Source organism: Hyperolius riggenbachi, chromosome 2 (genome assembly GCF_040937935.1).
Source record: "Hyperolius riggenbachi isolate aHypRig1 chromosome 2, aHypRig1.pri, whole genome shotgun sequence".
NCBI lineage: Eukaryota > Metazoa > Chordata > Amphibia > Anura > Hyperoliidae > Hyperolius > Hyperolius riggenbachi.
The window spans coordinates 240997867-241015702 of record NC_090647.1 but is presented as its reverse complement, the minus strand read 5'-3'; the positions used below and the strand labels follow the sequence as shown (position 1 = coordinate 241015702).

Sequence of the window (17836 nt, the reverse complement as noted above, 5' to 3'; positions counted from 1 at the left end):
GTGGTTTTTACTAGTATCATTTTGCAATTTGTATAGGTTGGCTTGACATGACAATGCATGCAATTAGAAAATGCTTTGGCTTCTAAAAGAAGACTCTTGTGATGTGTGTTGCTAATGTACTTTCCAAGGTCATAGTGTTTGAGGGGCTTCATTGAGAAAATGACTGAGCTTGCAGCATTATACCACATCTATTTGATTTGTGTAGTAAAGATCAATAGCAAGAATTGTGAAGGAATTCATAGTAAACAAACAGAAATCCCATTTAATGACTACCTATTTCTCACAGGGGAAGCTTACTTATTACCGGTTGCATAAGTTACTATTTACTGTACATGGAACACCAATCCCTTTTTGAATACTAATGTGATTAAAAAGCCCAGCTGTTGGTTATCCCTTCTTTCTTCAAAGCACACCTCAGATACTGACAGAAGATAAGAAGAAGAAAAAAAACAGGAGGAACTTTTAGTTTCAGTGCCTAAACGGTGGAGGGACTGTGAAGAGTCTCTGCTGATTTTCCCTTCTGTGATTGGACTTACTTACCATATTAATTCACATATACACACTAGTCCAGCAGCCAGTTACATGGCATCTGACTAGATCAGACTTCAGGAGACCCACGATAAGAGAACAGCTTCCTCTGTGAATAAGCTGGGAGAACCACAGCACTGCATTGCAGCAAATTATACAAACTTAGGCAAAGCTAATGTGCAAATTGAGTAGTTGTTTCAACATAAAAACAACATTTGGAAATCTTTAAGAAACAGGTCCCAGAGACGCAATGTGAGGTTGTGGGCTTTTCCAAATTCTATAATCCAGGAAAAGGGAAATCTTTACGCTTAGATGTTTGAGCCTCATGAAGTGAGTAAAGTAGAGAGAGCACAATGGTAGCAAAGGGTGCCCAACTCACACACCAGGAGGAACGGGGAAGATTTTTTTTTTAAACTACAAGTAAGAAGGCACCAAAAACTTTGTAATAATTGGAGATATGAACCTGGTGGTTGATACAGTAACTGTAAAGACAGGGCTTACAGGTAGGTTGAAATTACTTATAAATTGTTTAGCCATTACCTGCTTGCCCGCCATTTTAAAACGTCCTGTTGGTTCCTCTTAATGAATCACAGGAGTTTTTTAAATGTCCTCCCCCTCCACTATGCTACCGTGCATGCGTATACGCCCCTCTGCGTCTCCCCTGAACTAATCAAAGTGTAAGGCAGAGATCATGGCTCCAATGAGAAGCTAACAATCTTTGTTGTAACAAATGCTGTCTCTGTGCTCACTCTAAGCACAATGAGTGTGAGGACATCTAATGGTAAAAAAAAATACACTTTTTACTCTACATTACACTTTGTAAATTAAATAAAAATGCCCCCACCTCCATAGCTACGAAAATAAAACAATTATAAAAAAAAAAGTCAGCATTTAACAAAAATACATGAATAGCTATTTTTATTTACTGTGTATGGAATGAGGGTACATTACTGTTATACAGAGGCATCCCAGCCACCAGGCAAGGACAAACGGTGGCCTGGGGCACCGGGAGGGGGAGGGGCACCGCTGCGAGGGGGAAGTGCCCACCTTCCCCCGCCAGACTGTGTGACCCCTGTGGTGAACTGGCCGTGGCGGCTAAAAGACGGCGCACCAGTTCAAACCTGCAGCCCGCAGCTCACTGCTCCAGCCTGCATAGTCTTCTGGGAGGCAGAGCAGGGCTACGGGAAGATGGCGTCCGAAGCCCTGTACTGGAGACACACCGAAGCCCTGTACTGGAGACTATTTGTGTCTCCAGTACAGGGCTTCGGGCACCATCTTCCTGTAGCTCTGCTCTGCCTGTCAGCGCGGGACTGTTGGAGGCCGGCTGCGCTGCTGCAGGAAGCTGTGCCCAGGGAAAGGAGTCCTCTGCAGGTGAGTAAATGCTTTTCTTTTTTATAGGTAATTATACATTTTTTGTGAAACGCTGCCCGCATTAGGATAATTTTCTGGTGAACGCTGGCCACATTACGATTATTTTCTGCTGAACACTGGCCACATTATGATTATTTTCTGGTGAACGCTGGCCACATTACCATTATTTTATGGTGAAAGATTGCTACATAACCATTATTTTATGGTGAAAGATTGCCACATTACGATTATTTTCTGGTGAACGCTGCCCACATTACGATTACATTACGATTATTTTATGGTGAATCATTGCTGCGTTATAATTATTATATGGTGAATCATTTCTGCGTTATGGTTATTTTCTGGTGAAAGATTGCCGCATTATGATTATTTTAAGTAAATCATTGCTGCATTATGATTATTTTCTGGTAAAAGATTGCCGCATTACTTTTATCCTATGGTGAAAGGTTGCAGCGATACGATTATTTTACGGTGAAACATTACTGCGTTATGATTATTTTCATCAGGGGGCACCACATGGGGGGGCGGGCGCCACAGGTTTTCTCACCTGGAGTGACAAAATGGCTAGAGATGTTATAATGGCTGTTATATTTGCATATATGGGCTTGTAACTAGTGCCAGATGCAAAACTGAAAAATGCACCTTTATTTCCAAATAAAATATTGTCACCATACCTTGTACAAGTGACATAATTAAACGTTGAAATAACCGGGACAAATGGGCTATTAAATACATGGGTTTTATTCACAGTAGCACCATTTATTTTAATACTGAGAAATAATGATTTTTTTCCCACTGTTTTCTTATTATTCCTGTTAAAATGCATTTAGAGTAAAATAATTCTTAGCATAATGTGCCACCCAAAGAAAGTTTAATTTGTGGCAAAAAAAAACCCCAACAAGATATAGATTATTTTGTTGTGGCAAGTAGTGATAATGATATTGGCAAATGAAAGAGAGAAGCGCTAACAGGTGAAAATTGCTATGATCCGTTAAGGTAAAAACCCCTTGAGGGTGAAATGGTTAAACCTTAGCAATGTTTGGAGATTTCTCTTGCTTTTGTGAGAGAAAATGATCATTCTTCTTTTAAGTGTTGCGCGTTTACTACTTTTTATTAAGGTCGCTTTTACACTAGCAGGGTAAACCTGCATAGTGTTACCCTTCTACTCTCTGTATGGAACCTTTCACACTTATTGCAGCCTCTTGCGGTGTGCTGGAAGTATCCTAGCAGCAAGGGCAACAGTGCATTACCGCAAGCTCCTTATGTTTGGATGGCCCAGTATCACAGCTTTGGAAGGTAACTTTGTAAAGCAGTTATTTAAAGAGAAACTCCAACCTAGAATTGAACTTTATCCCTTTTACATGATAAATATAATGCTTTTCACAAACAGACCATCAGGGGGCGCTGTATGACTGATTTTGTGCTGAAACCCCTCCCACAAGAAGCTCTGAGTACCGCGGTACTCTGGGCAAACTGCCACAATGTAACACGGCTCACAGACAGGAATTAGCTGTTTACAGCTGTCTCTAACAGCCAAAACAGCTAGGAGCAGCTACATAACCTGCCCACTGTAAGGCTTGGTGGTGTATTCTCCACAGTCAGCATGCAACGCATGAGCTGACGTGGAGGAGGTACACACACTAGCACAAGGAAACAGGCTATCCCTAGTATAGTGGAGGGGAGGACTGACTCCAAAAGGAGATTGTGGCGCACAGAGCCGGTGCAGATCCGACAGCCACAAACAATGCTTTCGCTATAACGTCTCAGCGCAAAGTAGCGCTGAGCGCATAAACCAGAACTGAGGAGATCAGGACAGGTAGACAGAATGAACGCTTGCTAGCTGGCCGCTACTTAGTGACAGCAAGCGTCCACAACAAGACAGACTGGAATGAGGCAGCCAATGCGAAGCGGCGATGGCGTGCCTCACAAAGACAGGACAGGATAGTCAGGAAATAGCAGGATCAAGATAGATGAACGTAACACAGATAAATATACAATAAGTATGATTTCCTAGCGTATTACAATTACAGCTATCAATGAAACTATTTGTAACGTCTGACTAACATATGTATATATCGGCAATGAACCGATATATGACATAAGCAGGAACACTGACTTAGGACTGGAACGATACAGGGAACAGGACTCAGAAGGATTCGCTATCTCTTCGCAGAGATGAACGCAATCCACAAACGGTAACAGGACAGGATTCAGAAGGATTCGTTATCTCCTCGCAGAGATGAACGCAATCCACAAACAGGACCACGAACAGGATAACTAGCTCAGCACGGGTGATCACGATACGCGCAACCACCAAAACGTGCTAGAACTGACTAACTGAACACAGGATATAAACAGTTCGTGTACGTATATATCAGCGTCACTGATGTATCAACGTAACACGAATATAAGGAAAATAATAAACGTGCTGGTATGCATATATATGGGCAATGAACCAATATATGATGCAAAACCAGCAAAGTATCTTTAGAACAAGAAACACGATTGGGGGCTGAAGCGACAGCAAGACAGGCTTAAACTGAAGCTATGAAAACCCGAGGAGTCCTGCAGGAAGTAGATCTTTATACTGAGGTCATCCAATGGGAGCAGACATGCAGATTCCCACACAGGTGAATGATAATCAGTCACAAGCTGACAGCAGGGAAAGGCAGACGAAGCTATGCAGCTTGCATGGAAAGAGATCAGAACTGCCTGAGCTGCAGCACTACTACTTCCAGCAATACCTGCTGCAGCAGCGATCATAACAGTACCCCCGCCCTTAAAAGCGGATTCCAGACGCTTTTCAAAACTGAAATTCCCAACTAAACAGTCTGACTGATAATTCATGATGACCGGGACAGCCCGGCAAGACCAAATTCCAGAATCAGCCCCCACAAGACTGGACCCATCAGAACCAGAACCTACAGAACCATGCCCATCAGTACTACAAGCCCCAGTGTGACACCCATCAGAACCATGATTTCCAGAAGAAAGCCCACCGAAACTCCCTGAGCGGTACCCACCGCCTTCCAGGAACCGTTCAAAAACGTCAAAGCCTTTGCAATGCCCACCGGGACTGTCTTTACCAACACAAAACCCACTGTTGAACCAGTCCAAGGCACCAGGACAAGTTTTCTCAGAGACCTCCCAGAACACCTTGAAGCTCCAAAGAGATCCCCATAGGTCAGAACGCCCCTTAGGCTCACATGGAGAACTATCAAGAACCCCTATGGAACCTAGGGCAATTCCCGAGTCAGGGCCACAAGGACAAACATCAAGATCAGGGCTTTCAGGGACCAGAACCATCTCTGGGCATGCAGGCAGACTGGCAACATCAGAACATGTTCCCACTAAGGAAGCATCAGAGCACGCTAACACCTTAGACACACTTGTGCATTCTGGCACACAAAGAACATCTGGGCACACTGGCACAAGATAAACCTCTGGGCATGTCAAGGAACTGTGAGCCTCAGGGTCAGCCAAGACAGGACCAAAACCAGGACTGGCCAAAAAAAAAAATCATCATGACTAGACTTCGCAACTACTGGACTTTTACACGAGAATGCAGGATCAGACTTAGATGTCGCTGATTCCAGCAAAGTCAGTAACAAATCAGATTCAGGGGCACTAACAAGACAGGACAAATCTTCTGATGTATGCACTGAACCAGATAGGGACTCCACAACTACCTCTGGACTGGACAGAGACTCATCTAATACACTGGATTGAAGCTCATGAGGCGCTGCAGAACAAGTCAGTATTGCAGCAGCCCCCACTGGACTAGGCAAAACTGAGGAATTCCCTGGACAGGAAGGGGACTCTGGAACCTCTGCCACAGCGGCCAGAGAACCAGAATCTTTCAGGATACAGGGCTGGGTTTCAGGAACACCCATTAGACCGGACTGAAATTCTGAGATTTCTATTATTTTGACCAGAGAATCAGAATTATCCATGTTACAGGGCAAAACTTTTGAAACATTCAGAGGACAGGGCTGGAGTTCTTCGGCTGTTACAACACTGGAGAGGGACTCAACAACATTGGTTAAATCAGACTGTGTACAGGGCAAGGTATCTAACACACTTGCTGACGAGGACAATATTTCAATTGCTTCTGCTTCGCTGGGCAGAAATTCATCAAGTTTTATTAGAGCAGACTGTAATTCCAAAACAGCTGCTAGACAAGTGAATATTACTGCAACACCAACTGAGGTAAGCAGTGCCTCAGACTCCTCTGCTAGAGGGTTTGAAGTATCCAAAGTACTGGGTGAAGCATAAGACTCTGCGACCACAGCTTCACTGGACAGGATCACTGAACAGTCCATATTGCAGGGCAAAACCATGGAAGCACCTGCTGGACAGCATAAGGATTCTGTGACCTGAGCTTCATAGGAGAGATCTACTGCACAATTCATGGTACAGGGCAAATTTACTGGAACATTTTCTGAACAAGGTAATAATTCTGCGATTTCAGGTTCACATAGCAGATGCTCTGAGCTATTCACGAAACTAGAGCGAGGTGTAGAAACAGGAAGATCAAGACACAATGTTTGCACATCTGAATCACCATTCATTTGTAAAATTGGAAAATTCAGATGCTGGGGTTCTGAGGTTTCTAGACAGGATTGCTGGGACTCGGAAACTGATGTAGTGCATCTATTGGCATCTGCTGGATCAGACAGGAGTTGAACTTTATTAACACAGGTAATTTCTGCAGAAGTGTTTGCAGAGGCAGGCAAGATTTTTCTGGTGTCTGTTTCACTGAACAAAGACTCATGAGTACTGGCTAGACTGGACTCGGAAGTCAGCAGGACCTCTGGATTCTCTGCTGAGAAATTTGTGCAGGGCAAGGTTAAGAAAGTATCAGTGGCTTCTGTTTTACTGGGAAGTAACACTGAGTTATCCATGGTACAGGGTGGAATTGCAGGAACTTCAATTTCACACAAAAAGAGCTCCGAATCACCTGCTGAATCAGCGAAAGGTGCTGAAGCAGGCGGGTCAGAACGCCAAATTTGCGAATTCGGAGTCACATAAAAATCATCCAAAATCAGTTCCCACACATCAATCAAAGGAGCCACACAGTCATACCTACACACACCAGTCTCTATTAGGTTATAGGCTGACTTAATGCATGCATTCAATACCATTTCACTTTTTGCACTGTAAAATTGACAAAATGAACTTGAATCATTCTTCCATTCACAGACCAGGGCTTCCATCTCTCCCCTCTCGAATGGAGGATCCCATGCATACTTAACAGCGAAACATTTAGGCTGATCACAGTCTGCAGATATGATTGTGGCAGGCACATGTATAGGGTTAATTAGCAGGTGATTGGCAGATTCCTTATTCTTAAGAATCTCCAATACCTGTAGCAAGTGTTGAACTGTAGTGTATGCAAACTTCCCTTGGTTCACAAATAAGTTGATTTGTTCAATACTCTGTAATATCTCCTCATAATCATACTCAGATAATTCTTTTAAACAAAAATCTTTATTTTCCCTAGCCAGGGAGGAAAGTTCATTAGTAGTTTCATAAGTCCATTTAACTCCCCTGAAAGACAATTGCATTTCATTATCTGTTAATGGCAGAATCTCATTATAGGTCTCAGTCGCTAAGGATAACGACTCTGCAGATCGGACACGTTTCTTAGAACGTTTGCGTTTTGCCTTAGGCCCTGCTGCCTTTGGTGATTTATTCAAAGCTGCAGGAAAATTATCAGGAACACTCTCTGCTTGCTGATCATTTTTGCAAACAATTGAAGGGGAAGCTGATTGGCCTGCTGCCAGGAGTTCATTTAGAGGAAAAGGCAATGGATCTATGCGCAACCAGTTATGGATCACAAACGCTAGAAATTCCAGCGGTCTCTCTTTCAAATCGGAATGATTGAGAACATCAAATGCCCACTGAAATAATCCCCCTTTAAACAAAATATAACTTAGTTGGAGTGCCCAGGTTGAAACAGGAGTCGCTTGGAGATCGGGATTGGCCAGGAACCTGGCAGATTCAGAGAAAAACTCATTTTCTGTTTCAGAGTTAAGTTCTTCAAATTTCTTAAAGGAACAGGAACCATAATTAACAGTGTCATACTTTCTGGGAATCCCCCCCCACAATGGGGATTGGTAATGGGGTTTTCATAATGTAAGGCTTGGTGGTGTATTCTCCACAGTCAGCATGCAACGCATGAGCTGACGTGGAGGAGGTACACACACTAGCACAAGGAAACAGGCTATCCCTAGTATAGTGGAGGGGAGGACTGACTCCAAAAGGAGATTGTGGCGCACAGAGCCGGTGCAGATCCGACAGCCACAAACAATGCTTTCGCTATAACGTCTCAGCGCAAAGTAGCGCTGAGCGCATAAACCAGAACTGAGGAGATCAGGACAGGTAGACAGAATGAACGCTTGCTAGCTGGCTGCTACTTAGTGACAGCAAGCGTCCACAACAAGACAGACTGGAATGAGGCAGCCAATGCGAAGCGGCGATGGCGTGCCTCACAAAGACAGGACAGGATAGTCAGGAAATAGCAGGATCAAGATAGATGAACGTAACACAGATAAATATACAATAAGTATGATTTCCTAGCGTATTACAATTACAGCTATCAATGAAACTATTTGTAACGTCTAACTAACATATGTATATATCGGCAATGAACCGATATATGACATAAGCAGGAACACTGACTTAGGACTGGAACGATACAGGGAACAGGACTCAGAAGGATTCGCTATCTCTTCGCAGAGATGAACGCAATCCACAAACAGGACCAGGAACAGGATAACTAGCTCAGCACGGGTGATCACGATACGCGCAACCACCAAAACGTGCTAGAACTGACTAACTGAACACAGGATATAAACAGTTCGTGTACGTATATATCAGCGTCACTGATGTATCAACGTAACACGACTACAAGGAAAATAATAAACGTGCTGGTATGCATATATATGGGCAATGAACCAATATATGATGTAAAACCAGCAAAGTATCTTTAGAACAAGAAACACGATCGGGGGCTGAAGCGACAGCAAGACAGGCTTAAACTGAAGCTATGAAAACCCTAGGAGTCCTGCAGGAAGCAGATCTGTATACTGAGGTCATCCAATGGGAGCAGACATGCAGATTCCCACACAGGTGAATGATAATCAGTCACAAGCTGACAGCAGGGAAAGGCAGACAAAGCTATGCAGCTTGCATGGAAAGAGATCAGAACTGCCTGAGCTGCAGCACTACTACTTCCAGCAATACCTGCTGCAGCAGCGATCATGACACCCACAGTAACAATGTCACCATGTAATAAATGTCAGAATGTAAATCGGGGAGAGGAAAGATTTTACAATGAGCAATCACTGACTAAATCATTTATACATAATTATGGTAAAAATTGAAGCACTTTTTTTTACTACATTATTTTCACTGGAGTTCCATAACATTATGGTATAAGCATTGCCATCTTGTAGATTTATTTACAGTGTAGTATATCCCATAATTTAATCTTACTTCCTATGTTTCTGTAAATACACTGTTGAGTACAGGGTCAATTTTTCTGCCCATGTTATATCTTCCACTTACGACTCAACTTAGATTTCCTTTAGATTTATATTTTAAGAAGAACATTCGTAAGACCAGACCATAATATATATGGGAAAAGTATTGTACAATGTACTCTAATGTGGAACAAGAGTAAAAAATAAATAAATATTAAAACAAGCTGCATGATCGCCTAGCAAAGGTAGTTGACCAATATTTGAAGCACAATTAATGTGAGAGTATGTTTTTAGGATTTTAAGGAAACTGAATGTCCAGAGGACACCCAAAAAGCCAATGGGGGAACAAAGTGTACAATTGCAGATTCTGTTCTGGCCACGATTACAACCTGGAATGCTAGTGATGCAAGATAATAATGTTAGCCACCACTTTTGTTATTATGTTCCCTGCTACAAACGTCTTGAAGACCCGCACAGCCAGGAGTAGGCTATCCACTACACTCTCTTGTGACTCCATCCTGCAGAATGGATGACATGGGCCATTTCCAGCAGTGTAGTCTATTTTATATTATAGAGCCGTTTGCTTAATACATCTTCCATCCAGATTCCCACCTTGCACATTGTGCTGAAGTAGGAAGTACCTTCTTAATTCTACACCTAGTTTTGACCTTAGCTGTGTCACAAAGCATGGCTGTTAGATCTCATACAGAATAAAACACATTCATAGTGTTTTAGTCAAGTTATGGTACACATATATTTTTTTATGTAATATAATGAATTGTACTGTATGTGTAGTACAGATAATTAATAGAACATTAATAGCAAAGAAAAGAGTCTCATATTTTTATTTTCAGTTATATAGCCTTTTTTTATAACATTGCATTGTTCTGTCATATTTTCAATTACAAGCCACACTCTGTATTGTAAACTATAAAACAGAGCACAGCTAATAACCATTTGAACTCCCCAGCAGTAGAACGTTGTCTGAAGCTACCACTCACTGTTTCTTTGATTTATAAGTGCTTCAGAAAATAGGACTATCTCTGACCAAAGCTTGGTCGGAGCTCAGAGAAGCTCTTTTGCCTAGATAACAACTGAAGTTTCTTAACTCATTATTTACTGGAAACAATATGAGACTCTGTTCTTTGCTACAATTGTTCCATTTATTAGCCATACTACACATACAATTCACTAGATCATTCATTATATTATCAAGTTTATTTTCACTTCAGATTCCCTTTAAGAAAAGTAAATAAGATCCTACTGTGAATCAGATTACAATAGAAATTGTATTTTCCATATTGTACTGTTAATATTTAAATACAATCTGCAGATCATTGGACACTTTTTACTGGAAGTACGGGTGTCATCTCTCACTGACTGCACTACACATGTGCCTTTACTCAGTACATATGTATTCATGACATCAGCCTTTCAGTGGATGTACTGTAGATCAAGGCATGCGACAAGCTGGTAATATTATTTATTGGCTCTTTCTATTGCAGGGGGAGTCAGGGTTTTGACTGTGCGTAATGCAATACATCTTTCCTACAGACAACATTCACCAGCTGGGGATAAAAGCTTGTTTACAACAAATAAAAAATGGGAAAAAAAAACACTAGAAGAATTCAGTAGAATTTTTATTTAAAACTTACATGATAATTCGTCTTAAAGGATTTCCAACATGAAAAAATAAAAGTAGCTTTACTTACCTGTGGCGTCTTCCAGCCCCTAGAAGTCATTTGTGTCCCTCGATGCAGCCCCGGTCTTCTCCTGGGTCCTTCAGAGGCTGCCCGAGTGACGCAAATGACTTCTACGGGGTCGGAACAAGCCCCAGGTAAGTAAAGCTACATTTAATTTTTCACCTTGGAAATCCTTTAAGGTGCCCATTAACAGTGTGAATTTTAGCAAACAATCATGTTTTCAATAAGGTCATTTAGATTATAAGAAAAGATTGTATTTAATCGATCTACTACAACATTAAATAATCCAGGTTGCCATTGTATCTAAACCAGTTGTGAGTAAATCCACTACACTGATCTTTTTTTAAATGAAACAATTGATTATGTGATCCTTCAGGATTGAGGGGATCCACCAGGTTCTCTGTTTTCATATGATCCAATATAAAAAATCAGATCAAAAATGAGATGGTGAGAAGAGGGAGCTAAAGATGGAGCAGGAGGGAAAGACAGAGGTGGAAACTGGAAAGACCGTTTTATTGAATGGATGACAAGAAAACGCATTGTGAGGACCAGGATGGAAATGGAGTATGGAATGAATGGTAATGAAGTAAAATAATGAAGAAAGGTGAGGGAAGAAGACACATAAAGGGTCATAGCAAGGAGAGTAGGGAGGTAAGAAGACAAAGTAATTAAGGTAAGCAAGCATATAAGGGAGCACACATTCATTCCCAGTTTAGCTTGATAAAGAGGCGTGTAGCCTTGAAACGTTGCACTACTTTTGCTGGAATATGCCTATGCTTTAATGCAATAAAAGAGCAGAAAAAACAGATGGTGCCGGCTTCTTACTTCCTGTGTTCCTGATTGATCCAAAGTGCTGTTGGATCGTTGGCCGGGCACGTCGATTTGAAAGCCTTACAGAGTGTGCAGTCACACAATTGCAACTATAAGGGAGCACACATGCAGAAAGCACAAGTACTTGGCCTAGATTTAAATCCCAGGAGCTGTACTGAATATTTTCTTATTCCGGATACTGATTACTGCTTTAAATATACATGCCTAACTAACTGACAGAATTATCTTTAAGCACTAGGTTTCTATAAGTGCACTGTGAGAAAACGCGGAAAAGCCACCGCATATGCCAAGAGCGAGGCGGCTGACTCCGCGTCCAAAGCGGCGGTTTGCACGCATAGACACGCGTCTGGTAGTGTGGTGGAATGCGGAAAAGCCGCCGCATGTCTTGACAGCAAAGCGGCTGTTTCCGCGTCCAAGCGGCAGTTTGCATGCAGCAGCATGCGCTTGGTGTGGCTGGGTCTGTTAGTGCACATAGGCAGATGGAGAGCTACGCGCGCGCGGGCCTGAACTCAGGACCTTTATACCAGCAGGGGAAGTGTCAGCTGATCAGGAAGATCAGCTGATTCCTGCAGGACTCATGATTGGCTGAATGGCTCGGGCGGGGCGGCAGAGTCCAGCAACTATATATTCTGCTGCTTGCCAGTTGCTGGTTGTCTGCCATTGCTAACACTTGCGTGAAGGCACTCAGACCTTAGCTAGACCCGACAGTGTGCCAGAACCGGCTGGAGCTGGGAATCCACACTGAGTCAGATTCTTGATAGCTTAAAGTACTAATTGAATTGTATTATCATTTATGTTATTCTCCAGACTAGTTCCAGGGTGTTGATGATCACGGAACTCACACCCAAGACTAGGGAATTGTATTATCATTTATGTTATGCTCCAGACTAGTTCCAGGGTGTTGTGAATACGGACCTCACACCCCAGACTAGGTTTGTGTTATTACTGTGTTACGTTATCCCAGTTCAGGGCAACACCTTACATATTAGCAGCAGGGCTTCCTGCAACCCAGCCTTGGTCCCTCGCTCAGAGGTCCACAGGCTACAGGAATATCACCCACCGCTCAGGGGTGAATTCCTCAGGAGTATAGGCCGCCAGCTCCTCTGGTGGTCTTTACTCAGAGTTGTTACTGTTGCACCAAACACTTACACTCTCTCAGGTGTCTAGAGTTTAGACATATCTGATTATTGACGATTCCGCAGATCCTCAATAATCGGGTATATCTGTATTCTTGGGGATACTGCGGATCGCCAAGGATCAGATTCTCTCTCTGGTTGCTGACACCGATCGTTACATGCACCATATTAAAATAGTGATTCATAAAATGATGTAGTATGTGTAACATATGTGTCTAGAAAGTGTTTGCATGTGTAGTGGCCTTTACGTGGCTTGTAATTATTTAGCATGGACAGAGCAGCTGAGCAAACTGAATGGTTTTGTTGGAAGGCTATAAAAAGCAAAAATTATGCCCAGTACACTCACATTTATTATATTTCATCCGCATTTCCATTTTAAACACATTTCAGAATGCACTGACATTCAGTGGACTGCAAGGGTAAGGAGAAGTTTAGACTTCAAATTGCTTATGTTTATATAGGACCTTTCTCATCCAGACTGTACTGTCTTTTGATATGCAAGTTTACGAACTCTTGCCAAATGTATAAACAGCAATTAATCTATGGTGGTGACAGGCTCACATTACAACTTCTTAAGACCATCACATTTGAAGTATCCAGCAATGATAATGGTTACAAAGCTATCTATGAAACAATAAGGAATAAATTAGCAAATTAAATATACTATTTTATAGAGATTTTTTTTTTTTAAATCCGTTTTAGCAGTATTAGTAACAGAGATTTGAACTGTTAGTCATTGTTAGAAGCAGGCTTTTTACAACAAAAATTGCAAATGCCATCGCAAAATAGAGGTTACAGTGGGCATGCTTTTTTGTATGTGTGCTTGTGCTTTTTCCTCGAAAGCCATACAAGCTAAACAACAAAATAAATGCAGCAGAGGCACCGTTTGCATTTACATCAGGATCAAAACATACTGGAGTAAAATAGCTTATGCAATCTCTGTTGTGCTTAGAGATACCTTGCTTTTGGAAAATGCGATCCGTCAATCAGATTCAAATGCAGTTGGTGTAAAAAGGCATTTTTTTTGTCTGCTCAGGCTGCCAGCTCCGATCACCGCTGACAGGCTGTTTGTGGCTGTCTCCCACGTCCCCCTGCAGGGAGCGCTCATTCCCTGCTAATCTTGCGAGGACTGCCATGATGCCAATCGGTGTTAGGTGGTCCTGGGGGAGCCACTCTGCGACCACCCATCGGCATTTGGTGGTCGCAGAGCAGTTAAAGTGTACCTGATATGGGGGATTAAAAAATATACATACCTGGGGCTTCCTACAGCCCCCTCCAGGCTAAAATCGATTATAAAAAGCAAATCGGAATCGCATGTAGTGTGCAAGAGGCCTAAAAGCACTTGTACAGTGATTCCCTATGAGAGTGTTCACATGTGAGTGGTCCGATTGCGTTCCACTTCCAAAAGCGCTGACTGTACCATTTTCTGAGCGTTTTTGCTCAATGAAAGTATGGGGAAATAAAAGCGCTTGGAAAAGTGCTTTGTATAGCGATTTCCTGAGCACTTTTATGAATAAATACATTGTATTTATTAATTTCCGGGTGAAAAAGTTTACTTCCTGACTGACGTCGGGAAGTGAAAAAAGGAATCGCTCTGCAAAAGCGATTAGAAAAGCATTTTTCTTCTAAGCGCAAAGCGCAGGGAAAAGTGCTTACAAGGCTCTCAATAAATCGCTCAGCGCTAGTGTTAGTGCTGGCGATTTATAATGTGAACATAGCCTTAATCCTTGCCATGTGTCTCCATTACAAGAAGGCAGTTCATACTGTCAATGCATCTTATTAAACATTTTTTCTGTTTGTCTAGTCTAGGTCCACACTATGACAAATGCATAATGGTGCATTTCCAGCTTTTCCTTACACTTGCACAGTTGCAGTGTCCATTTCAGTCTTTCACACTGCCACCATTGTGCATCTGTCGCTACAACCGCTTGTTTTTTTCCCCACTGTATATGGCAAAAAGACTAGGGAGAACTAACGTCTGTTCCCATAAGCGGATAAGGCTTCAGAATCCAAACCCTGTTCCAAACAATTCAGAAAAAACACAAATTTCAAACATAACTGTGGTGGGGGGGTTGGCGGCGGGGTGTTGTTAATTCATCCTTGACGCACCTCTGTGTGTTGCCCTCCATGGTGCATACATGGTGCATACAGCTGGCGGACAGTTTCTCAATTTGGCATTTTATGCAATTTGCAATGCTTTCTGGTTGTACCACTTTGTATAATATTCATGTTAGCAAACTATATGTTATAATTCATAGTTGATTGATCCAACTGCTTTGCGGTGTCGGAAGGGATTTCCTTTTCTGGGAGGAGCAAATGGTCACAGTTGCCTCAGGCAGAGAAGTCCTCCTGGAATAAGTTCAATAAGCAGCTTATTTACCTGTTTTCAGTCAAACAAGCTAATAATATAAATATTGTGGCTTTATTGAAAATCAGTGTTACATAAAATTGATGCACTTTATGTTCCGTTTTCCCTTTTCAGATGCAGAAACAAGATATTTAATAGCTGTGAAGCCAAATGAAAACCATAAAAAGTCATGTAAAGGTAACATCCTATAAACTATGTATTGTTTGTCTTTAATAATTTTTATTTTTTTTAGAGGGGGGGGGGGGTGGTATCAGGGCCATTTCAGGCAAGCTAAGTAAATGCCTAGGGGGATTTTTGTTCAAGATGGTTCCAAACTGGGACAGTGACCCTTAGGACCCTTTTACACTCTATTGCTCTCGGTTAAAACGTAAAGAAAACTGATTTTCAAAGTAATGCCCATGTTTTCCTATGGCACCTTTCACACTTAACGCGTTTAACTGAAATCTTCTTCCCAATGCACTGTTATGGAAAAAAACGCATACTAACGCACACTAACGCATACCAACTGATTAAGTGTAAAAGGGCCCTTAGCACACCTACTTCACATAAACATTTTTAAGCATTCTGTAAGCAATCTAAGTACCAGTAAGCCAAGAGGGGTGTCACAGTTAGTATAATTTAAAGCAACAACTGTAGCCCACACACACATGCACATATGTATGCCACCATTTTTTTTTCTTTGTAGAAATATGGCCCATACATACTTTTCAATAAACAATAACAGTATTTCCACCATTTGGATAGTCAGATGTCAATCTAAGCTATGGTGCATGCAGGCCTGAATCAACATCAATCCCTCACTAACAAATAAACAGTCCAAACTCTTAAAAATAACATTTTTCTTTCTCTTAATGGAACTAAAAACTGTGTACAAGAGTTCCCTATGCTAAGAATAGCACTGTGGTGTCCTCTCCTGCAGACAGCATCCTTGGCATCTGCTTAGTGTTCCTATGGCTAAAAGCAACCTCTAGTGGTAGGCCCTAGGGACGGGGTGACTTTTCATGGAAACTTGAACCCCCATTATATCAAGAGGGTATAAAGGGTACACTGGAACCCAGGGCCAGATCTAGAGTTTTTGCTGCCTGAAGCAAACATTGTTAGGACACCCCCCCCCCCCTCCCACACACACACACACCCACACCCATGCTGCCCCAACACATTTGAAATGAAATAATTACCCCACATATGACACACATCAATTAACCTCACATATAAACTGCAACAAATGCCCCCATGTATCACTGGTGTCAGTGGGCATTATAGATACAAAAATACTCCAACATGGTGCGTATCATCCCCCCAACCAAAGTGCAGTCACCACGCCTGGCTATCATTCGTGTTCAGTGAGTAAGTGTGCCTGATCCTTATAATTCCTGCTCAGTGTGTTTGGGGTATGTGGTAGGGTGACTCAAAGTTACAGAAAGTCAGACACAGTGACTCGTTTTAAAACCAAAGGATATCTGAGGATGTTTACACATACACAGCAGTTAAGTAACCAAAGATACTAACAGAATCAATTAGAACGAGAAAGCAAGAAGTTCAATTAAATTAATAACAATTGGTTTTCTTTGAACTGACTAAGCTACAGCTGTATGTACCTGACTGCTAATCAGCCTATGATAGCTGATTACTCCTGTGCCTCCAGAGGGGACGGCCGTGTCACACGGCTGTCCCCAGTACAGCGATGCCTTAGATTGCAGCGCTGTACATTGTAAATAGACGGCTATTGCCGCTGGGAGACTGATGACAGAGCGGAGATGCACGCGCATCGGTGCGCATTATCTCCTGCAAAGCCTTGATGCCAATTGGCGTTAGACATTCCTGGGGCTGCCACCGCGTTCATGCAATTGGCGTGACGCGGTCATTAGGAAGTTAAGGAATGTCTTTTGAGGGCTGGCTGAATAGAGGCTGTCTAAAGTCTGTAACTATGTACATAAAGTAGTCAGAACCAGGCGTGGCATTAGGGCTAAAGATCCAGGGCTCTAGCCCCAAATCCCCACCCACTGTGCCCCGTCCAGTAGAGGTAACCAGATTTGTCCCCACATGATTATTGCAGCTTCCCTTCCCCCGATATAGATAGCTTGATGTGTCCTCCCATGATGAAGTTGCGCCCCCCCCCCATATGCAGTACAGTGGGCACCGCAACAGAAGGACCAAGGGTACTACTCACCTGTCAGCGTCAGCAGGAAATCCAGAAAGTCTTCGGCACTTCACACAGTCACAGCGTCTCCTCTCTGACTCCTCCAGCGGTGCAGTACTGAGAGGCGTCACTAGAGGGCAGCAGAAAGGAGACGCTGTGACTGAATGAAGAGCAAAAGACTTTCTGGACTTCCCGACAACGTTGACAAGTGAGTAGTACCCTCAGGGCCCTTCTGTTGCGCAGCATTTTTGGGGGGAGAGCACTCAGGGAGC

At 42.5% G+C, this 17836-nt stretch overlaps 1 protein-coding gene across 34 annotated transcripts in view; it reads left to right on the top strand.

Annotated features, from left to right (window-relative positions):
- The window catches only part of ABI3BP (ABI family member 3 binding protein), a 500595-nt gene that overhangs the window by 149388 nt on the left and 333371 nt on the right, over positions 1–17836 (top strand). For all 34 annotated transcript variants that reach the window (XM_068268431.1, XM_068268429.1, XM_068268426.1 and 31 more), the window contains exon 3: positions 15539–15601. In XM_068268431.1, the coding sequence (XP_068124532.1) occupies positions 15539–15601 (63 nt within the window). The remainder of the gene's footprint in view (positions 1–15538; positions 15602–17836) is intronic.